General features: G+C 48.3%; 1 protein-coding gene across 19 annotated transcripts in view; it reads left to right on the top strand.

Moving 5' to 3' along the window:
• SLC36A3 (solute carrier family 36 member 3) overlaps positions 1-24,817 on the top strand; it is a 29,830-nt gene that overhangs the window by 1,685 nt on the left and 3,328 nt on the right. Inside the window, exons 1-10 of one of the 19 annotated variants that reach the window (XM_089336119.1) lie at positions 1,126-1,445; positions 1,812-1,902; positions 3,700-3,788; positions 8,036-8,131; positions 9,118-9,202; positions 10,144-10,362; positions 12,237-12,335; positions 13,004-13,170; positions 17,598-17,767; positions 22,564-23,313. In XM_089336119.1, coding sequence (XP_089192245.1) covers positions 1,813-1,902; positions 3,700-3,788; positions 8,036-8,131; positions 9,118-9,202; positions 10,144-10,362; positions 12,237-12,335; positions 13,004-13,170; positions 17,598-17,767; positions 22,564-22,832 — 1,284 coding nt within the window. In that variant the 5' untranslated portion in view covers positions 1,126-1,445; position 1,812 and the 3' untranslated portion in view covers positions 22,833-23,313. Of the gene's footprint in view, positions 1-1,121; positions 1,446-1,725; positions 1,746-1,811; positions 1,903-2,221; positions 2,243-3,699; positions 3,789-8,035; positions 8,132-9,117; positions 9,203-10,143; positions 10,363-11,008; positions 11,803-12,236; positions 12,336-13,003; positions 13,171-17,597; positions 17,768-22,563; positions 23,314-24,817 lie in introns of those variants that run through there. The other 18 variants (XM_008255279.5, XM_002710169.6, XM_089336125.1 and 15 more) reach the window with 18 other exon arrangements.

Genomic DNA, 24,817 nt, shown 5'->3' with positions numbered 1-24,817 from the left:
TTTTTTAAAGATTATTTATTTGAAAGAGTTACAGAGAGGCAGAGGCAGAGAGAGAAGTCCTCCATCCACTGGTTCACTCCCCAGATGGCTGCTCCAGCCAGAGCTGGGCCTATGCAAAGCCAGGAGCCAGGAGCTTCTTCCAGGTCTCCCACGCGGGTACAGGGGCCCAAGGACTTGAGCCATCTTCTACTGCTTTCCTAGGCCATAGCAGAGAGCTGGATTGGAAGAGGAGCAGCCAGAACTCGAACCGGCGCCCATATGGGATGCCGGCACTTCAGGCGGTGGCTTTACCTGCTATGCCGCAGTGCTGGCCCCAATCAGAAACCTTTTAAGCACTTTTTTTTTTTTAAGTTCATGGGGAAAAAAAACTATGAATGAATTTCAACTTTTTTGCACCAAAATAAAATAGCATTCTAATTCTGTTTTCCATAAGCAAACCATGTTCCCAGTGAACCTGGTCGTGTAAGTGGAGGAGAGAACCTGAACCAGCGCATGCGCCACATGGGTAGGAAATGATGCTTTTCTCCAGTGAGTGAGTTAGTAGGTGACCTGGTGCTAATACACACTCGTGAACTGGAGCAGGAAGGTAGCCTAATGGTTAAGACTGGGAGTACCTGGGTCACTGTCGCTCCCCCTCTTTGCAGGGGAACGACACTAAACCCTGCCTAGGCTTCATATCCGAGTCACGGCACCATTATGTCACTCCCCCTCTTCGCGGAGGAACGACACAGGACCCTGCGCTGTTCTTTTGTCTGCTCGGCCCTCCCCGGGTTTGCTGCTGGTTCTTCCCGGGTTGGCTACTGACCCTTCCACCTCCATGGAAGGGCGGTTCCCCCTGCCACTTTCCCCACTTCCGCGGGGGAGCGGCACACTGCCGGCCGGCTCTCTCGGGGGCTGCACAGGTGTTCCTTCAGATAGATGTTCCTCTAGATGTTCCTGGTGCATGTTGTCTCTCTCCTCCTTTATAGTCCTCTTCCACCAATCCCAACTCTGCTACCCACACGCCAAGTACGCTGCTCTCCTGCAATCAGGAGCAGGATCAGCTCCTGCAGGTCATCACTCAAGTTGGCGAGAGACAGCTGCGTAGAAGCTGTTTACTCCTCTCTCAGCGCCATATTGTGGGAGAGCAGATGCATAGAATAAGTCTTAATTCCAGTAACTTAGCCTAGTCTCTGTTGCTCCCCACAGGTCACCCCGCCCCATCTCCTAATTTCAGCTTCCTGCTGAAACAGACCCTGGGAGGCAGGGGTCATGGCTCAAGTGACTGGGCTTCTGCTGTCTATGTGGGAGACAGGGATTCCGTTCCCAGTTCCGGGTTTTGGCCCAGCCCAGCCCCAGCCATTGCAGGCACTTGGGGAGTGAATCAGCAGACTGGAGCTCTCTGGCACTCTCTCTCTCTGCCCCTCAGATACATACATTTATGCATCACGCCTACTTAGTATTCTGTAAGTAGAGGCAAGTATTACTTAGTTTTTCTTTACTTAAGTGCATGATAGATGTGCATCAGGTCTCAGTAAATACTGCCTGAGTGACTAAATCACTGGGTGAATCAATAAACCAGCTGGTACCAGGCAGTTATCCAGAATGTCAGCGATTATGTTTGCTTTTTCTCTGGAGCCTGAAGCGGCACTAGCCCTGGATCACACATTTCTGCACAGATCCTGGACCTGAGGGATGCACCGGGGGCCACTTGGTCTGGGTTTGTCCCTGTTCCCAACAGGTGAAGCTGGAACCACGGGAAGAAGGTGAGCTTTGGAGGTCCTTGCCACCACCAACAGCACCCTGTTGTCTCCTTATTGTTCCCACCACAGGATGGTGCAAACCTTGATCCACCTGTTGAAATGCAACGTTGGCACAGGGCTCTTGGGGCTTCCTCTGGCCATAAAAAATGCCGGCTTACTGGTAAGAGGCACCCGTGGGATGGAAACCAGCTCCCCTGATGTAGGGGAGGGGATGAAAGATCCACAAGGCCTTTGCATTGTTTTCTGTTGGGTGATTTGGAGAGGCTCTCTGCAATAGGAAATGTGCCTGGTGGTGTCAGTTCCCTGGAGGCCGACTGTGCCTCCCTGGAGAGGATGGGCCATATGCAGAAAGCCCCACCGTCCCCACACAGCCTGCACTTGCCCGTCCTCCCCACCCCCGGGGTTGCATGCATCCCACTGAGCTCATTCACACGGGCAGCCTGGTCCCCACAGGCATCTGAGCAGGTGAATCCCATCTCAAACCATCTGCTGATTTGTGAGTAAGTAGCGTGGGCATGAGGACCAGCAGACCTCCCGAATCCCCACCCTCCCTCTTGGTGTGTACTGTTCCTGCTCCTCTGACTTCGTCATTTCAAATTTGCTTCCTTTCTAAAATTTTATCATGTCCTGTTAAAATTAATGACATTCTCACCATATGTTTTTCTGTAATTTATATCTACCTCATCTGGGATTCAGAAAGCACTTATAAAACTAAGGTATATTTGTTTTTTATGGGCCTATCTTCCTCACTTAGTCAAAAACTCTGGGGGCAAGAACTGTCTGATCTCCCTTTCACCTCACAAAGCACCTGCTGTAGAGACTGACACCAGGCAATCCTATTAGGGTGAATTGAATTGAACTGTGAAGTTTCCCTTCTTTCCAGGCCAGGGAAGTGGCCCAGGGTCTACAGAAGACAAACCAATACCCTTGCTTCTTCTGAAATGACTTTTTTATTCTGTAGTGATTCCAACTCAGAGGTGGACTCTACTCTTTGGAACTCTCTGGGTTCTTGTTGGCCAGTGTGGGTGTGCTTTTTAAGGCAGCGTTTTTATCCTTTGATTGTTTGTTCTTAAGAACCACTAGATGGTTGCTTTACCCTCTTTTTCCCCCCAAAACCTCTGCCCAGGAGTCACTGGGGAAATCTTTGTTGAGCACCTGTTATGTGCATTCTAAGGCCCAAGAGGTTTGGAAATAAACAAAACAAGGAAGTCTCCTTTCCATGAAGGCTGCCCTCTAGTGGATACTGGTGGTGCTGCTGAGCCCTGCTTTGTTTCTAGTGGTGGCTCACAAGCACAGGTGTCCAAAACACAGGTCAGAGTTTCTATGTCCTTCTGCAAAGAGAGGATTCGTCTTTGGCCCTGCTTTGGAAAAGGAATATTGGTAACTTAGACACACCAGAGCAGTGATTCTCAACTGGGGATCATTTTGCCTCGCTCCCTGCCACCAGCACCAAAGACATTTATAATGTGTAGTGACATTTTTGGTTGTGTCAACCTGGGGAGGGGGTCAATGTCTCCTAGCTGGTAGAGGTCCAAAGATGCTACTGAACAGCCTATTAATAGGACCATCATTTACAATAGAGAATCATCCATGGGCAGATGGCAACAGTGCCCCCTGCTGATCAATTCAAGATGGCACCTGTGTCCCTTGCTACTAGAGGAATGAGAACGGAGTTCCAAGAGTAACCTTGATCTTTAAATGGGTTGGTGGAGGCGAGGGTCAGGTCTAGCCAGCAGAACTAAACTTAGCAGGAGGGATCCCGCACGGTAGAGCTTGAAGCAGACACGAGAGGCCTGTGCCGAGTGTGGAGGTGGTGAGCTCTGCCGCTGTAAGTTCCTGGCAGAGCCACTTTGCTGTCGTGCCGAGTGCCTTGCAGAGATGGTGTGGTTCAGTGAGGAGTCGGGGTGTGGGCGTGATTGGCTTGCAGCTCACTGACCTGCCTCCCCTCTCCCCGCAGGTGGGTCCTTTCAGCCTGCTGGCAATCGGCGTCCTCACCGTGCACTGCATGGTCATCCTGCTGAACTGCGCTCATCACCTCACGCAGAGGTGAGAGTTGCGCCTCTCCCTCACCCCGCACCTGGCCGCAGCTGTTGGGGGAGGGGTGGGGTTTGTTTTGACGGCTGATCCCATTAACTGGGTCACTTATCCAGGCCACCATCCTGCTGCTCTGGATTCTTTGTGGGTTTTTTTTTTTTTTAATTTATTTAAATTCTACAAGTTTCATATATTTCATATATACAGATCTAGGAGCATAGTGGGATATCCACCCCACCCTCTCTCCCACCCACGCTCCAACTCTTCCTCCCCCTCCCTCTTGGATTCCCATTTTTAATTTTTACAATGGTCTATTTTCAATATTCTTAATGATTATAGTTAACACTACTCTAAGTTAAAGAAGTTCAACAAATAGTACAAAGAGAAAGAAAAGAAAGCAAAATATAACACTGTTCCTCAATGGAATAGACAGGGACTATGAACAGTCATCTATCTCAAAATGTATTTCACCCCAATACATTTCAGGTATTTGATTAGTTATGTTGGATCAGGGAAAACATATCTGTCTTTTGGGGACTGGCTTATTTCACTAACTATAATGTTTTCTAGTTGCAACCATCTTGCTGTAAAAGACTGGATTTCATTTTTTTTTTACAGCTGAGTAGTACTCCATTGTGTACATATACCATAATTTATTTATCCAGTCACAGTTGATGGACATCTGGGTTGATTCCATATCTTTGCTATTGTGAACTGTGCTGCAATGAACATGGTGGTACAGATAACGCTTTCATATACTGATTTCTATTGGTTTGGGTAAATTTATGGGAGTAGGAGTAGGATGACTAGATCATATGGTAGGTCCATACTCAGATTTCTGTGATACCTCCATACTGTTTTCCATGATGGCTGCATCAGTTTGCATGCCCACCAACGGTGGACCAGCTTACCTTTTTCCCACATCCTCACCAGCATTTGTCAATTTCTGTATGAGAGCCATTCTAACGGGGGCAAGGTGAAACCTAACTGTGGCTTTGATTTGCATTTCCCTGATGGTCAGTGATCCTGAGCATTTTTTCATGTGCCTGTTGACCATCTGAATTTCCTCTCTTGAAAAATGCCTGTTCAAGTCCTTGGCCCATTTCTTCAATGGATTGTTTTTTTGTTACTGAATTTCTTTATACATTCTGAATGTTAATTGTTTATCAGTTGTGTAGTTTGCAAATATTTTACCCCATTCTGTTGGTTGTCTCTTCACTATGCTGAGTGCTTCTTTCGCAGTGCAGAAGCTTCTCAGCTTGATGTAATCCCATTTGTCAATTAGGGCTTTGATTGCCTGTGCCTCTGGGGTCTTGTCCAAGAAGTCTTTGCCTATGCCAGCATCTTGCATAGGCATCCCATCTTCTCTGGTGATTTAGTGGTATCAGGACATAGATTTAGGTCTTTGATCCATTTTGAGTGGGGTTTTGTATAAGGTGTGAGGTAGGGGTCTTGCTTGGCACAGCAGTTAGAATGCTGCTCTGGATTCTACAGAGGCAGTAGAAGGGGTGAGAAAGAATTTCTCCTGGAGACTCAGACCTGACTCCACAGCTCAGAAGCTGGGCCACTTAGGCAGGTTCCTGCGTCCCTCTGAGCCTGACTGTCCTTCCCTGGAAGCATCACAAGTGAGAAAACTTGCAGAAGCACTCTATAAGCATCTGCACATACGTACTTATCCTGGCTGTCTAAATGGATGGATGGCTACATCCATGCATGATACGTCGCTGCCTAGATGATGAGACACTCACAGATGTCTCCTTTTGGTCTCCCCCTGCAACTCACACATCTTGTCAGGGCAATTTGTCCTAAACAAATCCCTTTCAGGGGAAATTAATAAACACCTGGTTGACAGTGAAGTGAATGGTTTGCAAAGACTGCAAACACTACAATATTCAAGTCCTACATATTTGAAACTTTCACGCAAAACCTGAAAGAAAAGACAAAAGCAATGAAAAGCAATAATACTGAGATTCCCCAGCTGAGAGCTCAGCTGCTTTCAAGGCTTGCAAATCTTACTAGGTCCTTATAACTATGAAGAAAGGCTTCATGGGTCACAGTAGGAACGTATTCCACAAAATGCTTCCAAAGCCAAATCGTCATAACCCAGACAAGGTGGATCTGGAGTAGGTATCAGCCACACCTCGCCTGTAGGGCACTTTCCAGCTCACAAAATCCTTTTATGAGCATTTACTCACTGAGCAGTTAAATTTATTGTGCAACTACAGTGTGCCTGGTTACCACGCCAAAGGTCTCCAAGTCTTCTGTACTCCTTACAGTCAACCTCCATGGCAGGCACTATTTTTATTCACATTTTATAGATAAGTAACTGAACCTTGCATGCCTTGCCCAGGGTCACACAGCTCGGAAGTGTTCTTAGCCGTTTTGCAAAATTCTGTACCTCCAAGGATCATTACATCACTAGGTAGGCTTTTTTCAAAGATTTACTTTATATGAAAGAGTTAGAGAGAGAGAGATCTTCTATCTGTTGAATCACTTCCCCCACCCCTGCCCTAGATAGCCACCAACAGCCATGGCTGGGCCAGGCCAGGAGCCAGGAGCTTCATCTGGGTCTCCCACGTGGGTGCCCAAGGACTTGGTCAACCTCTGCTACTTTCCCAGGTACATTATTAGCAGGGAGCTGGATCAGAAGTGGAGCAGCTGGGACATGAGCCAGTGCCCATATGAGATACAGCGTCCCTGGTGGTGGCTTAGCCCACTGTGCCACAGCGCCGGCTGTGTGATGTGTGCACATAGATGACAGCCTTTCCCCGACTTTTTCTGATGACTTACCTTTTGCTTTTCATCATACCGAGGTTTCACGGTGATGGCCTCAGAGCTGACTGTGCCCTTCAAGTATGTTTGTAGGCTTCCGCAGCTTTTGGCTGCTCTTTATTTGAAAACCTGGAGATTTCACATTTAAAAAAATCCACCTTCTCCTTACCAGCTAGAGCATCTGCCTCTGGGCCGTCACGTCATCCTCATTCAGCAGTCAGGCCCTTTGAGACCTGGATGTACACTTCTGGGCTTGCCTCTGTCTTCCCTACTCACTTCCTGTCCTGCACCCACCGTCTCAATAACACCTACACCTGTCTGATCCCCGTAGCTTTCTAAGTTGCAACCCTCAGACCCAAATATGTGCCACTCCTGGGCAGTGGAACCTTGCTTCCATTGCAAATGCCAATCACAGGGAAAAAGAAAACAGAAGGGTCATGCCCGCTCGCGACTCGGCCCCATCTCTCTGTGTTGCCTCCCCTCACCCCAGACTGCACGTGAAAAATCTGAGGCATGGGAAACCCAAAGAGCCTTGTTCAAGGTCACCGGCCACCTGAGGGGCACATTGGGATTTAAACCCTGGTTTCCTAACAGGTCCGGGGCTCATTCTGTCTCCCAGCTGCTCCTCTCCCTTCTGCAATTAACACTGAGCATGCAGGGTGTTTGTAACCTGCCGCGGCTCCCACCTGCTCCTGCCAAAGACAGACAGAGATGAGGGCCTGCCCCACCCTCAGAAAGGGCAGAGGGACAGGAGGAGGGGGTGGCTGGGACTTGGGTGTCATGTCCTACGAGGTGCTGGGCAGCAGCCTCCGCATCCCTTCTGAGTCTGAGCTCTGGCCAACCCCGCAGCAGTGGGAGTGGGGGAGGGTGGATGGAGAAGACACAGAATCCAGTCCACCCACACGGCCTCTCCCCGACACCTTCCCTCCCCATACTCCCTCTTTCCTGCTTTGCAAACCTAAATCAATGCACAGCTACTCTGTATGCAAAATAAATAAATAAATAAATACCACTAACATCTTCATGCTTAAAATGATAACCAGAGGTGCCACTGCTGAGGCGTGGTGGGTAGGGCCGCCGCCTGCGATGCCGGCATCCTGGATGGGCTCGCGTTCGTGCCCTGGCAGTTCTGCTTCCAATCCCACTCCCTGCTGATAGCCTGGGAAAAGCAGGGGAAGGTGGCCGAGTGTCTGGGCCCCTTCTCCCATGTGGGAGACCTGGACGATCCTGGATACAGCCACTTGGGAAGTGAACCAGCGGATGGAAGATATCTCTCTTTCTCTATGTCTCTCTGTAACTCTGACTTTCAAAATATGGTAACTAGAGAGAAATCAAAAAGTCTTTCAAGTATTAAGTATTGTATTGCTAGAAAATCAAGAGAAAGTTTCCCTCTTGCGTACGAAGCCACAGCAGTGCCTCCCTTTGGGAGTAAATGCCAACTTTGACAACATCCTTTAGATGGTGCCTTGTTCATCCTTTCCCTTTAGACTACACAAGACTTTTGTGAACTACGGCGAGGCCATGATGTACAGCCTGGAAACCTGTCCGAACCCCTGGCTGAGGGCCCACTCTGCATGGGGAAGGTACTGACCCCTGGCTGAGGGCCCACTCCGCGTGGGGAAGGTACTGACCCCTGGCTGAGGGCCCACTCCGCGTGGGGAAAGTTGTGGCCCTGGCGGCAGCAGTGATGACCAGGGACTGTCTGCACCTGCTCTCCTCAGTTTCTAGCTGCACAGGTCTCTGATGGACATGTTTACTGGAGACTATGAAATGATCTAGAGAATTCCCCAGCAACCCCTCCCCTAGCTGGTAAACAGCCGTCCACACTTTGTGTACTGTCCATGTACCTCGGTAGATGTGTGCCAATGGAAATTTAGCGTTGGCTTTATATTTTCTTGTACATTACTTAGAATCATTTTTGGAAGGCCTTTTCTTTCTTGTGTCAGTGTAGCTCTGATTTTTGTTCATGTTGGGACCCATAGATCGACTTACACTTTTGAGGCTCACAGTGCCCCCCACCCCCAGCATGGATATAAAGCAGCATTTTATTTGATCATTCCCCCTATGGTGTTTCCATGCTTGGTAAAAAGTTAGTGTGTCCAAAATGGTTTTCTATATCTTAGCTCCTCTGATCAGGCAGAATGGGATTTCATTGTCCTGGAACTATGAAGTGAGCAAGGCTTATAGAAATAAAAACAACTTATGATATCTAGGAAATCAATAATAGTTTTAAAATGGCCAATTGACTTTCTGGATATTGTGTTGTATCTGTAGTTGACTTTCAAATGGTTCTGAAAACAATGCAAGAGTGTGAGTGTATGTATATATGGATACATACATATATAATGTAATTTGAGACCAAAAATTAGCAATCAGAATATTTACTTAAAGGGCATAAAGACATTAATGATACTATTCCTTCAACTTTCTCTGTAGGCCTGAAATATTTCAAAATTTAAAAAAATGGGGGCAAGTAGCAGTAGAAATAATTGCTTCAAAAAATGAGCACATTCTGCTAAAGCCACATTCATGTCTCTCTTCTCTCTCTGCCTGTTCTTTTCTTCCCCAGGTACATCGTCAGCTTCTTACTAATCATCACGCAGCTGGGCTTCTGCAGTGTTTATTTTATGTTTATGGCAGACAACTTGCAGCAGGTATCCTGGGCAGGTGGGAGAAAAGCAGAGCTCCTGCTGTCGGGCTGCGGGCTGCATTAGTAAAACCTCACGTTCAGGCCCTGCGGGGAGGCAGCGGGACTGCCACGCCCTCATCAGACCTCGTGGGAAAGTCCTGTCAGCCCTGGGAGCAACATTTTAAAAGGATCATAGAGAAGCCCCTGAGAAGGCTGAAAACTGCTTTCAGCATCTCAGGGTTGTCATGCAGAAGCTGCCTACCTAAACATAAAGCATGCGAGCTGCCGCCTTCCCTTCCGCGATAGGAGGCAGTCCGCACCAAGTCCTCGCTGCTTCCTCCTTGGTTCTGTCCGCTGAGTCACAGTGGCTAGAACTGCTACAACTGCGCCGGTCCAAAGCCAGGAGCTTCTTCCTGGTCTCCCACTGGGTGGCAGGGGCCCAACCACATGGGCTGTCTTCTACTGCTTTTCCAGGCACCTTAGCAGGGAGCTACTGTGGAGCAGCCAGGACTGGATGCCCATATGGGATGGTGGCGTTGCAGGCAGCGACTTAACCTAGTATGCCACAGTGCCAGACCCCCATCCCTGCTTTTTATGTTTGGGAAGGGGAAGGATTAGCCTGACTGTGTTAGCTGAATATCTTCTCTTATCTCTCCCTTCCTCCACCCTCTGGCCAACCAAATATATGACAACTCAATTTTTAGCTTATCAACAGGCACTACAGTTAGGGTTGCCAGATTTGTTTCCCCCCAAAAAATAATAAAATAAATAGATAACCTCATTTTTTAGAATTTCAGAAAAGTAGTGAATACATTTTTTTTTACTATGAAAATCTCCTTTGCATTATTGGGCCTACATTTATCTAAAACAATTAACAGCTAATCACCTGAAATCAAACGTAACGGGGTGCCCTGTATTTAGGCCAACTCGCCTAACCGCACTGCCTTTCCTGTGCTCTGTATCAAGATAGCGGAAGAAGCCCATGTCACCTCCAGGACCTGCCAACCCAGGAAGATCCTGGTGCTGCGGCCCATCCTGGACATCCGGTTCTACATGCTTATAATCCTGCCCTTCCTGATCCTACTGGTGTTTGTCCAGAACCTCAAGGTGCTGTCCATCTTCTCAACATTGGCCAGCGTCACCACCCTGGGGAGCATGGCTCTGATCTTTGAGTATATCGTACAGGTCTGTGCCTGAAGCCACGGCAGAAGGGGGCCAGGGGCCAGAGCCTCTGAGACACCTGGGAGGGTGATTATCACAGTGGGCAGGCGAAGGTGAGGCAGGTGAGCCCCTTCTCTGGGCATCCCTGCCACGGTGACCTGTGGAAACACTTGTGCCCCACAACTATGCCAGCTCAGCAGCGCAGCAACAACACCCTTACCCTCCTCCTCATCGTCCTTGTCACCTTGAATAACGATGAGTCATTCAGCAAGCATTTCCTGAACACAGGCTGTGATGCAGGCAGTGTTGGCGGGGCCAGGGATTCAGTGGTGAAAAATAAGTGCAGGGAGTCGCTTTCATGGAGGTGGCATCCTCCTGGGGAAATAAACATCAAACAAATAATCAGCAAAAATTCTACATGTGGTAGATAAAGGGTGTGCGATGAAAGAAGGATTTGATTTACTTGTTGACAAGTTCTTTATGTCAGTTCGACTCTGCACCATACTATGGTTTTGGAAGTACTATCTTTATCGTCAAGGTCCAGATGAGGAAACTGATAAACTGAAAGTCATTTTTCCACTAACTCCAGTAAGTTTGCTTCCCAAGCCCTAAAATGCCACCATTGTTGTTCCATTTCTTTGAGTCTGAAAGTCTTTGGTTGTATTAGTTTCCTAGGGCTTCTGTAACAAGACATCAGACATATATTGGCTTTTAACACAACACAGGTTTGTTTTACAGTTCGGGAGGTCTCATTGGGTTAAAATCAAGGTGCCCGCAGGGCTGCACGCCGGAGCCGTCAGCGGGGAATTGGATTCTGGAGGCTTCCAGAGGCTGCCTGCCTGGCCCAAAGCCCCCTCCATCACCAACACCGGCCACGTCAGAGCCTTTCTTGTGCTGCCACCTCGGGGCTTCTTTTCTCATTCCCTCTTTGTCTTTTCAGGACCCTTGTGCACCGGTTAATTCCGGATATCCTCATTTCAAGCTGATTTTAGCGAGATCCATCCCATCTGAAAACTTACTTTTCCCCTGCCATGTAGCAGAACATATTCAGGTGCCAGGGGTTAGGCCCTGGGCATCTCTGGGGAGCTGTTACTCTCTCCACCCTGAGGTCTATTAAAGGAGCCATTCCTCCTAGATCCTAGGTAGCTGCTGCATCAGGCAATGGACTGCACAGCCCAGGGAGAAGGCATGGCAAAGAGGCATTAGAGGCCTGGGGAACAGGGGACCTGGCCTCTGCACTAACTTGTAGAGTGACCTTGGGCGAGTCCCTTCTCCTCCCTCTCTCCTGCTTCCCTACATGTAAGGATGAAAGGGTTCCCAAGACCAAAAGGTGCAAACAACCCAACCGTCCACTGGCTGAGAAATGGACAAACAAAATGTGCTGTATACATACAATATACTATCCAGCCTTAAAAAGAAATGACAATGCACACCACAAGGTGGATGAACCTTGAAGACGTTAAGGTAAGTAAAATAAGACACAGAAAGATGTTATGATTCCACTTCTATTAGGTACCTTCAACAATGGCCAGATTTATGGAGACAGACAGTGCAACAGGCAGTACCAGGAGCTGGGCAGTGGGTGTTACTATTTAGTAGTCGCAGAGTTTCCATTGGGAATGATGGGGATGGATAATGGTGAAGGCTGTGTAACAATGTGAGCGTACTTAACGTCAGTGAATTGTATGCTTTAAATTGGAAATTTCATATATTGTGCCTTTTGCTACAACAAGAATAAATGAGTAGCTGTTTGAGGAGATTGGCTGATATCTTGGTGGGCGCTGCAACCACAAGTGGCCTCCATCGACGTGGATGTGACCCGGCTTCCTCCCAGGCAGAGACTGGGGACGGCGTCCACAGCAGAGCGAGGCCAGCGCCCTTTTCTTGCTTTCTTCCAGGGGATCCCATTTCCCAGCGACCTTCCCCTCATGGCCAACTGGGAGACCTTCTTGCTGTTCTTCGGCACAGCACTCTTCACGTTTGAGGGTGTCGGCATGGTAAGACTGACCCCCAGGGCTCCTCTGGACGGCCCGTTGCCCTTCCAGTTGTCTGAATGTACAGGTCTTATGAAAAGCACAGAATATAGGGGCCGGCGCAATGGCTCACTTGGTTAATCCTCCCCCTGCGGTGCTGGCATCCCATATGGTCACCTGGTTCTAGTCCTGGTTGCTCCTCTTCCAGCCCCTTCTCTGCTGTGGCCCAGGAAGGCAGTGGAGGATGGCCCAAGTGATTGGGCCCTGCACTTGCATGGGAGACCAGGAGGAAGCACCTGCTCCTGCCTTTGGATCGGCGCCGTAGCAGCCATTTGGGGGGTGAACCAATGGAAGGAAGACCTCTCTCTCTGTCTCTCTACTCACTGTCTATAACTCTACCTGTCAAAGAAAAAAAAAAGAAAGAAAAAGAAAGGTGCAGAATATGGCCTCCTCCTGACCAAGGGCAAATCACTGCCCACACACGGGGAACCCATGGGAGCTCACCAACCAGCCTGATTTCATAGGCATTCCTGGTGAAAAAAAAAAAAAAAAGGGTGGAGCCCCGTGGAGCAGCCCCTTCTGACCAGCCCAGAGGAGGCCATCAGTGATCAGTGCTTGCGGGGGAACCCAGCCCCTCACACGGTGCCACGTCTCTGTCTACCTTTTCATTCCCAAACTTTTCTGACCTCCAGGTTCTGCCTCTCAAGAACCAGATGAAGAATCCACAGCAGTTTTCCTTTGTTCTGTACATGGGCATGTCCCTGGTCATCATCCTCTACATCTTCTTGGGGACACTGGGCTACATGAAGTTTGGGGCAGACACCCAGGCCAGCATCACCCTCAACTTGCCCAACTGCTGGTACGTCCCTATCCATCTCAGTAAGGGTGGGAGAGGCTTGGGATCTTAGAGTGAGTATCAGAAGGGGGCATGCCATTGAGCTGTTATTAACAACAAATATTAACTGTTAGTATTAATTACAAAAATAGGTCTGTGTCATAATCCAGGCTTTTTAGGTTTAAGATTGAATATTTTTAAAGATACTGCCATATTCACCTCACATTAGATATTATATACATACACATATGTACTGTTTTTTCTTGAAAACAGGGACATTCATATCACAGAACGAAGGATTCATGACAGTGATGAGGATGTGAGGAAAGTAGGTAGAGTATGTTATCAAAAATGGATCTACCCTGTGACCCAGCTACCCCACTCCTGGGAGTGTATCCAAAAGACATGAAATCAGCATATGAAAGAGATAGCTGACTCCATGTTTATAGCAGCCCAATTCACAGCAGCAAAGATATGGAATCAACCTAGATGTCCATCAACTAATAGTTGGTTAAAGAAAATGTGGTGTATATATATATATACAATAAAAAGAATTTGCAACCCAGTGGAAGGATCTGGAGCTCAGTGTGCGAAGTCAAGTAAGCCAGACCCAGAAAGACAAACAGCACATGTTTTCCCTCCTTTGTGGAAGTTAATATAGAGACCGTGTAAAAGTTGTGTGGAAGTCCTACCGTTTGGTATATGGTTCTAGACATTGCTTCACTGACCTACACCACGTACATGACAATACCTCCTTGCAGTCTTCCACTGCCCTGTGCCCTATGAGTTTGTATTATTGTTACTAACTCCGTTTAATAGATCAGGAAGCTCATGTTCAGACAGGCTGTAGTGACTTTCCCAGCTCGTGCTGTGAGACGCTGAAACTTGAATCCAATCTGTCAGACTCTGCAGTGCAAAGCCCCTGAAATAGGAATGATCTGAGAATGTTTGGGAAACAAACAGCAACAACAAAAAGTAAACCTCTAATGACTGGAGTCCCACACGTGGACGTAACTCAGGCCCCCAATTCCAGAAACAGCCCCACATTTGTTGCTGTGCTCCAGTTGGAACCTGCTAGATTTCTTGTATTCATTCATCCATCCATTCAGAAAACATTTTGGGGGCAGACCGGGAAGCATGCACCATCCAGTGTAAACTGTTACTGTTACGATGGCAGTACTGGGGTCATAGTAACAAAGCTGTCAGTACCGCCTCTAAAGCTAACCCATGGGATTTGCATCCCGGTTCTTTTGTGACCTTGGTCAAGTTGCCTAATCTTACAAGCCTCATTTCTCCCCTCTGTAGAATAAGATGTGAATGCTTGTTCATATCAGTCAGGGTAGACTAGGTTATACTCCAATAATAAGTAACTCCACAATCTCTGGGACTGAACACACAGAGCTTTCTGCTATGCCCATGCTGTGCAACCTGTAGAGGAGAGCTGGAGCCCAACCTGGATGGAGCAGCCCTCTCTAACATGTTGCTGGTTAGCGTGGACGAGGGCGCCGTGAGTCACACCTGTGACCATCAACCTGGGGACTCTTCACCTAGGAGTGACGTATATTGGGCAGTCAAAGCCTGTGACAAGTGTGATTCCACCACGTGCCTAGCAGTAAGTAGGCGGTGCACTGCAGACACCACTGTAGCCCTGTCTTGTGGAGGGTGAGGATTGGCTCGTTTAATCCACGGAAGTGCTGAGAGAAGGGCTTGGTGCTCGTGAAGGAGGCATCATGTGTTAGCTGTTTGCCCTGTAAGGAATCCCTGCGGCTTGGTCTTTAAAAAAATATATTTATTTATTTATTTATTTAAAAGTGTTACAGAGAAGCAAAGGCAGAAGCAGAGAGAGAGAAAGAGAGAGGTTTTTTTTTTTTAAAATATTTATTTATTTGAAAGTCAGAGTTACACAGAGAGAGAAAGGCAGAGGGAGAGAGAGGTCTTCCATCTACTGGTTCACTCCCCAGTTGGCCGCAACAACGGCTCTTCTACTGCTTTCCCAGGCCATAACAAAGAGCTGGGTTGGAAGTGGAGCAGCCAGGGCTTGAACCAGCGCTCATGTGGGGCACCGGCACTGCGGGTGTCAGCTTTAACTGCCACAGCACCAGCCCCAAGAGAGAGGTCTTCCACCCACTCGTTCATCCCCCAAATGGCCACAAAGGATGGAGCTGGGCTGATCAGAAGCCAAGAGCCTGGAACTTCTTCCAGGTCTCCCATGTGGGTGCAGGGGCCCAAAGACTTGGTCTGTTTTCTGCTGCTTTCCCAGGCACACTAGCAGGGAGTTGGCTTGGACGTGGAACACCCAGGACTTGAGCTGGTGCCCATACAGGATGCTGGCACTGCAGGCGTTGGCTTTACCCAGCTTGGTCTTTCTGAGATGAATGGAATGCTGTAGCACTCATGTAGCACAGAGCCAGAAAATGGGGGAAAATGTCACCAGCCCTACCCACCTCGCTGTATTTTGGTGATGACTATAAAATGGGGAACATCTTTGCAATTCTGCCTCGTTTTATTCAAGTAAGGCATCATCCTAATATACTGTTTTTGTTTGTTTGTTTGTTTTTTGACAGGCAGAGTGGATAGTGAGAGAGAGAGACAGAGAGAAAGGTGTTCCTTTTTGCCATTGGTTCACCCTCCAATGGCCGCCACGGCTGGCGCACTGCGGCCGGCGCACTGTGCTGATCCGAAGGCAGGAGCCAGGTGCTTCTCCTGGTCTCCCATGGGGTGCAGGGCCCAAGCGTTTGGGCCATCCTCCACTGCCTTCCCGGGCCACAGCAGAGAGCTGGCCTGGAAGAGGGGCAACCGGGAAAGACTCCGGTGCCCCGACCGGGACTAGAACCTGGTGTGCCGGCGCCGCTAGGTGGAGGATTAGCCTATTGAGCCACGGCACCGGCCCCTAATATACTGTTATTTCTTTGGGCAATCTAGCATGCCACCAGCTGCCTTGGGCAGGGTACCTTTCAGACCTGGGACTCCAGCTTAATAAAAAGAAATGTGGGTATTGAGCTCCATCAGGATTTTGTGAACCTGACTGGTCCTCAGAATCTCCAGGGCAGGCTTAAATTAACAGCCCTTCCCATTAAGAAAAGACCAACAACCCAGGAACAGACGGGCAAAGCGCATTAGCAAGAAGTTTGCAAAGAGATTTAAAAATGGCGGTTTCCTATTTGAAAGAATAATGGAAATGCCTATTTTAAAAAAATACAATAGCAAAGCCTAGCATGCATTCACAAGTGGTTTTGGCAAGTGGCTACTTTCAAACATTTGGGCAACAAATGGGCACCATGCATAACCTATCAAAGTTGAAAATATATTTTAACTTTATTTGTATTCTAAGATTATTTTTGCCACCGTATTTTTACTTCTGGGGTTGTATATTGTATCTACACTGATAAATGTCCAAGGGTATTCTTTGCAGAAGTATTTACATGGTAAAAGACCAGGAATATTCTAAACATGATGAGCTTGAGAAAAATTTACAGGATTTCCATGCCGTTAGAATACTGACCAACTATGAAATACGAGTAGAAGAGCCAGATCTATCGGCACTGATAAGTAACAATCTCCAAGAAATATTTGATGGGAAAAAAATACAAAGTTCAACAGTGTGTAAGAGGAGTACCACTGAGTGTGCCTGTGCATGTACCTGTGCACGTGTGTGTGTGCACACGGACACCTGTGTTCTCCAGGGTTGTGTAGATGCAGATCACTGCTGGAAAGGCCACAAGACCACTATGAGTGGCCTCCTATGGAAAGGGGACTGGAGACTGGGAATAGGGGCAGGAGGGATGCTACTCTCTGCATGACTTCTACTACTTTAAGCAACTACGACCTTTAAAAAAATTTTTTTTAGAAAACATAGGTTTCCAGGCCAGCGCCGCGGCTCACTAGGCTAATCCTCCGCCTTGCGGCGCCGGCACACCGGGTTCTAGTCCCGGTCAGGGCGCTGGATTCTGTCCTGGTTGCCCCTCTTCCAGGCCAGCTCTCTGCTATGGCCTGGGAGTGCAGTGGAGGATGGCCCAAGTGCTTGGGCCCTGCACCCCATGGGAGACCAGGAGAAGCACCTGGCTCCTGGCTTCGGATCAGCGCGATGCGCCGGCCGTGGCGGCCATTGGAGGGTGAACCAACTGCAAAAGGAAGACCTTTCTCTCTGTCTCTCTCTCTCACTGTCCACTCTGCCTGTTAAAAATAAATAAATAAATAAATAAAAATAAAAAAGAAATAAAAAAGAAAACATAGGTTTCTGAGCCACAGGCCTATTGACTCAGAATCTCCAGGAATGTGTGCTGTTAATGAGCTTTTCAGATTGCCTGAGGCCAGTCGGGCCCGAGTTCTTGGTCAGCAGCCACTTCTTTAACGCAGGGACAGTGAGCAGCTTTCAAGCCATGAGTGCGTCCTCCTTGGCCCTCCCTGGGAGCTGTGTTGCATTTCACATCCTCTCGATGATTTGTCCGCAGGTTGTACCAGTCGGTCAAGCTGATGTATTCTGTTGGCATTTTCTTCACCTATGCCCTCCAGTTCCACGTCCCAGCCGAGATCATCATCCCATTCGCCATCTCCCAGGTGTCAGAGAGCTGGACACTGTGTGTAGACCTGTCTGTGCGCACGGCCTTGGTCTGCCTGACCTGTGAGTAGGATAAGGGGACACCCTCTGCCCAGAGCTGTGACAGGGAGCCACAGTAGCATCTCACCATCTCTCGTTGGCTTTGCCTTGCCTTCTCTGTGATCTGGGGCAAGTACTTCATCCCTCTGGATCTCAACCTTTCCACCTGAAAAAATGGGCTTAGTAGAACTATGGCTTAGTAAAGATTACAGTAATCTCCACTGCCTGCACATAAAAAGTGGACACTGGCTAATTTATGGGAGAAAGAAGCATTCGTTCAATTGCCCTCCTAAATGTCGTGATTATGCCAACATGATCTAATACTAGAAATGTAACATTAACAATTGAGGGAATGGTGGTGCCGAGAGAATAATATGTCAGGTCAGTGCTAAGTGACAGAGCCAAGATTTGAACATGAGTTGTGTAGCACCAAAGCCTGTTACCCTCATACCATACCATTTTCCTTCCTATCAAGTCTCCTATCATTAATAAACTGGGGTTTGACTCTAGGGAAAAACCCCAGGAGGCTGACTTGCTGAAGAATTGGGCTGAGGTTTTGGGTTCATTTTATTTTTAAAGACTTACTGATTTAAGCCGGTGCCGCGGCTCACTTGGCTAATCCTCCGCCTGCAGCACCAGCACCCTGGGTTCTAGTCCCATTTGGGGCACTGGATTCTGTCCCAGTTGCTCCTCTTCCAGTACAGCTCTCTGCTGTGGCCCGGGAAGGCAGTGGAGGATGGCCCAAGTGACTGGGCCCTGCACCTGCATGGGAGACCAGGAGGAAGAACCTGGCTCCTGGTTTCGGATCAGTGCAGTGCACCAGGCGTAGCAGCCATTTCAGGGGTGAACCAACAGAGGGAAGACCTTTCTCTCTGTCTCTCTCTCTCACTGTCTAACTCTGCCTGTCAAAAAGAAAAAAAAAATTTATTGATTTATTTTGTTGAAAGGCAGAGAAAGAGGGAGAGACAGAAAGAGAGATCATCCATCCACTGGTTCACCCCCTTGATGGCTGCAACAGCCAGGGCTGAGCCAAGCCAAAGTCAAGAGCCCAGAGCTTCATCTGGTCTCCCACATGGGTGGCAGGGGCCTAAACCCTTGGGCCATCTTCTGCTGTTTTTCCCAGACCATTAGCAGGGAGCTGGATCAGAACTGGAGCAGCTAGGACTCAAACCAGTGCCCATATGCGATGTCAGCATCACAGGTGGTAGCTTTAACCCACTATGCCACAGCGCTGGCCCATTGGTGCGTTCTTTTCTTCTCTCTTAATCACTCCCTCCCTTTCTGCATTCTCCTGTCCATTCATTCCCTCATTGGTGGCTGTAGATGCGTGGGAAGCATCATCAAGGGGACTAGGGAATTCTTTCTCTAGAGCACGCCCAGAAGAAGAGGATCGGAGAAGGTGCCCTATGAGTAATGAACAAAAGGAGTAGGGATGTTTGCTATGGAGAAGCAAAAGCCCTGAGGATCTTTATATTGGTGCTTGAATGCCTGTGGGATTATTGGACAAGGAGGAAAGAAAATTCAGTCTTAAGGAGTTCCAGGAGTCAGAGTTTCAAGTCAAGAGAATTGAGTCTCAGTACGAGGTCAGGAAAAACCATGTAACTCTTGGAGGTGTCTAGCAAAATAATGGGTTATCGGATAGTGGCATCAGAGCTGATTGCCAGCAGAAACAGCACACCTGTCTGCTTTGAGGTTTTAGAGGGAGTTCCTGGTCCCTACCAAGATACCAGGTACCTAAAAGAAATGATTCCTAAAATAAAGGGTGTTGGCTAAAGAGCAAGATGGAGTGGTTCGGGCTACCCACGATCAGGCACAGTGTGGTTACAGAACCTGACCTTTTAATGCCATGACCCACTTCTGATATTTTTTTAAAAATATTTATTTATTTATTTATTTATTTGAAAGACAGAGTTACACAGAGAGAGAAGGAGATGCGGGGTGGTGGTGTGGTGGTGGTGGTGGTGGTGGCTGTCCTTCCATCTGCTGGTTCACTCCCCAATTGGCCACAATGGCCGGAGCTGCGCCAATCCAAAGCAGGAGCCAGGAGCTTCTTCCAGGTCTCCCACATGATTACAGGGGCCCAAGGACTTGGGCCATCTTCTACTGCTTTCCTAGGCCATAGCAGAGAGCTGGATCAGAAGTGGAGCAGCTGAGACTCATACTGGTACCCATATGGGATGCTGGCACTGCACGTGGTGGCTTTACCTGCTAGGCCACAGCACTGGCCCCTCACTTCCAATATTATGAGAAAACTCTGCCTCATCCTTCATTCATCCATCAGTTCTGCTACCCCTCGTTCATTCAGCAATCTGTTGAGCACCTAAATATGCCTGGCCTTGTGCTGGACACGAAAGCTACAACAATGCACAATGCAGAGCATAGCGGCCCTGTTGTCAGAGAGTCTCCTACTCAGTGGCAGATGTGTGCGAGGACAGAAAATCACAGCATGGTCTGATGAAATCTGCCATGGTACTACACAGTGAGTAAGGTCACAAGTGCAGGGAATGCTCTTCGTGTCACAGGGTCCTGTAACAGCCGGGGCCAGGTCAGGGAGTCCTGCCCAGAACTGAAAGATGAGCAGGAGGTAGACAGAGCAGTAAGGAATACACCATGTGTAGGGAGCAAGCTGTGCCAGATCTGAAGCAAATATTCGTCTCTGGCCCCCTCCCCCCCCTTTTAAGACTTATTTTATTTATTAGAAAGATAGAGTACAGAGAGAAGTAGAGACAGAGAGAGAGGGCTTCCATCCACTGGTTCACTCCCCACATGGCCGCAACAGCCAGAGCTGCGCTGATCCGAAGCCAGGAGCCAGGAGCTTCTTCCAGGTCTCCCACACGGGTGCAGGGGCCCAAGGACCTGGGCTATCTTCTACTGCTTTTCCAGGCCATAGCAGAGAGCTGGATTTGAAGTGGAGTAGCTGGGACTATTACTGGCACCCATGTGGGATGCCGGCGCTTCAGGCCAGGGCTTTAACCTGCTGTGCCACAGCGCCAGCCCTCTGGCCCCTTTGGAGAACTAAAAGCATAGAGATGGGAGGTGAGGTCCCAGAGTGTGCAGAGTGGGCAGCTCCTGAGGAGCCTGGGCCATGGGGAGCTGTGCCAGGGCTCTTGGGGGTAGGTAGGCATGGCCACAACTGGACCCCGTTGGGTACCCTCTGGGCCACCTTGCATTATAGCTATCCCTGAATGTCTTCCCTGTCCCCTCCGTGTGAGCCCTCCAGGGGGACAGATGCTGATGTCTGTCTGTACCTCCTCGGGTAAGCAGCTTCTTAATCCGCTGATGGAGGAAAGCTGTGGCCAGACAGCTGTCCCAGCTGTGAGAGTGCGAGTGTCCCTCCTGCTCTGATGGGGTATTTCAGAGTAATTCAGAAGGAGGCGATGCCTTCTTAAGGACCCAGAAAACTGGTATGGATGCTTTCTAGAGCATGTTTCCTCCAATTTGTCCATAGAAAAATCACAGGGTTGTTTAAAATTATATCAGGTATGGATTCATTCAAACATTATCAAACATTCAAACATTATCAAAATCATGGATTTCCTAAGGAAAATCCATGTTCACAGTATATATAAGAGATGGAGATTTAAGAGTGTTTATAGAAAAGATGGGGAGTATGCGACTTTATTTAATTTTTATTTGGGATGTGCAAAGAAAGTGAATTCATTCCCCAGATTATCCACAATGGTCAGGATCAGGGTGGCTGAGGCCAGGAGCTGGGAACACATCCATGTCTCCCACATGTGTGGCAGGAGCCCAATCACTTGAGCCATCTCTGCTACCTTCCAGGGTCCACCATTAGCAGGAACCTGGAATCAGGAGCTGGAGCTAGGATTCGAACCCACAACCTGTGGTTAACCCAGGCTTAATCGCTAGGCCAAATGCCTGTCTCAGCCTTCCTATTTTATATACTACTTAATTACTAGGATCCTTTTAAATCTAGGACAATTAGTAGTTGAGATCCCATCCATCCTTTTGTCTAAGAAAGGTTGTGATACAGAGAGAACAAAGTTCGATTCAGTGTTTACATAAGGAGCAAGCGTTTGTTGATTTGCTATGGCATGGCAAGTTGTTCAGTGTACGTGAAGGGCTGCACTGGAGAGGATTTAGGTCAGGCATCCCAGGGGATTCTCATCTCAGCCCCGGGTGACAGTAGGCAAGCCCAGTGCCCTCCAGAGCTCTGGATTCCCCCATCTACAGTGAAGAGGCTGTAACTGCTGAGTGGTAGAGGAGTCTCCCAGCAAGTAGTTCATGGGTAAAATCCGCTAGGAAATAGGAAAGGAAGAGCATCTGTTTTGGTGGTTGGAGCAGGGGAGGGGGTGGCCGCACAGTGCAGCAGGGTAAGCCACTGTTTGCAACACTGGCATCCCATATCAGAGCACCAGCTCATGTCCCAGCTGTTCCACTTCTGATATGGCTCCCTGCTAAGAGCTTGGGCCCCTGCAGTTTACCTGGGAGACCCCTATGCAGTTCCACTGCAGCCATTTGGGAAATGAATCAATGCACAAACAATCTCTGTCCCCCTCTCCCCATCTCCCCCTTTCCTCGTCTCCCCCCTCCCCGCCTTCTTCCCTCTCCCCCTCTCTCCCCCCCACCCTCCTCTTCTCCCCATCTCCCTCTCTCCCTCTCTCTCTCTGTCATTCTTCCTTTCAAATGAATAAGTCTTAAAAAAAAAAAAAAAGAGTGGGGGTGGTGGCAGTGTAGAGCCACAGTGCCTGACCTACTGCCCGGGCTCTCAGGCTTATATGGAAATGTAGGGCTCCAAAGCAGTGGTTTCTGAGCTCCCTTCTTGCAGGAACCCTCAGTGACCCTAAGTTCCTCTGCAGGTGTCTCCGCCATCCTCATCCCCCGCCTGGACCTGGTCATCTCCCTGGTGGGCTCCGTGAGCAGCAGCGCCCTGGCCCTCATCATCCCGCCCCTCCTGGAGATCACCACCTTTTACTCTGAGGATCTGAGCTGTGCCACCATTGCAAAGGACATCATGATCAGCATCCTAGGCTTTTTGGGGTGCATATTCGGGACATACCAAGCCCTCTATGATTTGATCCAACCCGTCAACCATTCCATAGCCAACTCCACAGGGGTCTATGCATAATTCTCTATTTTTATTCTAACAGCACTCCCTACCTCCCATCCCTGTTTGACTGCCATGTGGATGCTATATATATATTCATCAAACCCCAACATCTCTATCTTAATTAGTGACTTCTTTATCTTTCCAAGAAAAATATTTAAAAGACGTAGGTTAGGATGGATGCCTCTCAAGAGACGCCTGTTTTGGTTTTGGATTTCTTCTGTGGCCTTTGTACCTCTGATCCAAAATCCTATTCAACCATTCTTATTATCAGCTTCATTTGGGAGAAAAGTGTCACTGGGGGGCCAGCACTGTGGCACGATGGGTTACACCATCGCCTGCAATGGCAGCATCCCATGTGAGCATCAGTTCAAGTCCCAGATGCTCCACTTCCAATCCAGCTTCCTGTTCATGCACCTGGAGTATCAGTGGAAGTTGGCCCAACTTACCCATGTGGGAGAGCTGAATGGATTTCCAGGCTCCTGTCACCCACGTGGGAGAGCTGCATGGATTTCTTTGGCTTGGCCCTGCCCTAGCTTTTGCAGTATTTGGGGAGTGAACCAGCACATGGTCTCTTCCTCCCTCTCTGTTAACTCTGCCTTTCAAATAAATAAATCTTTTTTTAAAGATGTCATTTGTCCCAATATCCTAGAAACTGACCAAGTGTAAATGTAACAGAAATTGTTTACTTTCTAGTGCCAGGGCTACCATTCAAGCGTCAGATATGGAAGAGTATACATTGAGGGAAGCAGGCTTTGGTCAGCTATTCTGATAGGAAGAGTCACAGAGCAGAACCAGAACTGAGCAGTCGTTTGTCCAGACTCGAGCTCTGGGCTGATTTCCTATGGGGCAATGGGCAATTTCCCCAAAGTCTCAGTCTCAGTCATCCTGGCTGTGAAGTGAAGAGTTGGATTAATTGACTATTAAGAGCTCTTTCTACTCTGACACTCTGAAAGTCAAAAAAAGAAGTTAATTTTTCCTCTAACCACGTGTGTGTGAACAAACAAGTTTCCCATCAGCTAGTTCTCTGTTGCCCTGGAGGTAGCAGCTGGCTGAGGGATAACAATGTATTTTCTAGTAATCTTCCATGCCATGTGTGTCTGGCAGGGACACCTAGATTCCTGTTAATGCCTCCAGGAGTGACTTTCTTCAGTGGGAGGAGATAACTTTGCTTTTTGTTTTTTCCTTCTCTGATATCTTAAAGCCACTTAGAGCTAATTTAGGCTGATGGGGACGAGCAGAAGGATTCTGTAGTCATGTGCAAAGACTGTTGATCTGCATCTTTAAATACTGGTTTAGTCTTGGAAAGAATTTTGAAAACAGCCTTAAACTCTGCAAACAGGGGCGTCCCTTTTGCTATGGCTTTTCTTAAAGACCATTTTATAAAATGTAAGTCTTAAAATGTGTAACCCTCGGGACCAGCACTGTGGCATTGAAGGTTAAGCTTTGGCCTGCAGTGCTGGTATCCCATATGGATTCTGGTTTGAGTCCCAGCTGTTCCACTTCCAATCCAGCTCTCTGCTAAAGAGCCTGGGAAAGCAGTGGAGGATGGCCTCGAAGTACTTAGGCCCCTGCACCCGCCTGGCTGGAAGAGGCTCCTGGCTTCAACCTGGGACATGAAGATGAAAGCTTGTTCTCTCTATTTCTCTCTCCCTCTTTCCCTCTCTCTCTCCCTCCCTCCCTCCCCTCCTCCCTTCCCTTCTCTCTCTCTATTTCTGCCTTTCAAATAAATAAATAAATCTTTTTTTAAAAAACTATAACCCTCTAATCTACCAATTTCACTTCTGGAATTTATCCTAAGAATCTTTTGTATTTGCAAAGATGAATGCAAAAGGAGAGTTTGTATATTTTTTAAAAGATTTATTTATTTATTTGAAAGACAGAGATGGAGAGACAGAGTGAGAGAGATCTTCCATCTGCTGGTTCACTCCCCAAATGGCTTCAACAGCCAGAGCTGGGCCTATCTGAAGCCAGGAGCCAGGACCCTCTTCCAGGTCTCCCAGGTG

Source organism: Oryctolagus cuniculus, chromosome 6 (assembly GCF_051225735.1).
Source record: "Oryctolagus cuniculus isolate XC-2025 breed Fujian yellow rabbit chromosome 6, ASM5122573v1, whole genome shotgun sequence".
NCBI classification, from domain to species: Eukaryota; Metazoa; Chordata; class Mammalia; order Lagomorpha; family Leporidae; genus Oryctolagus; species Oryctolagus cuniculus.
This window is presented reverse-complemented; position numbering and strand designations above follow the sequence as displayed.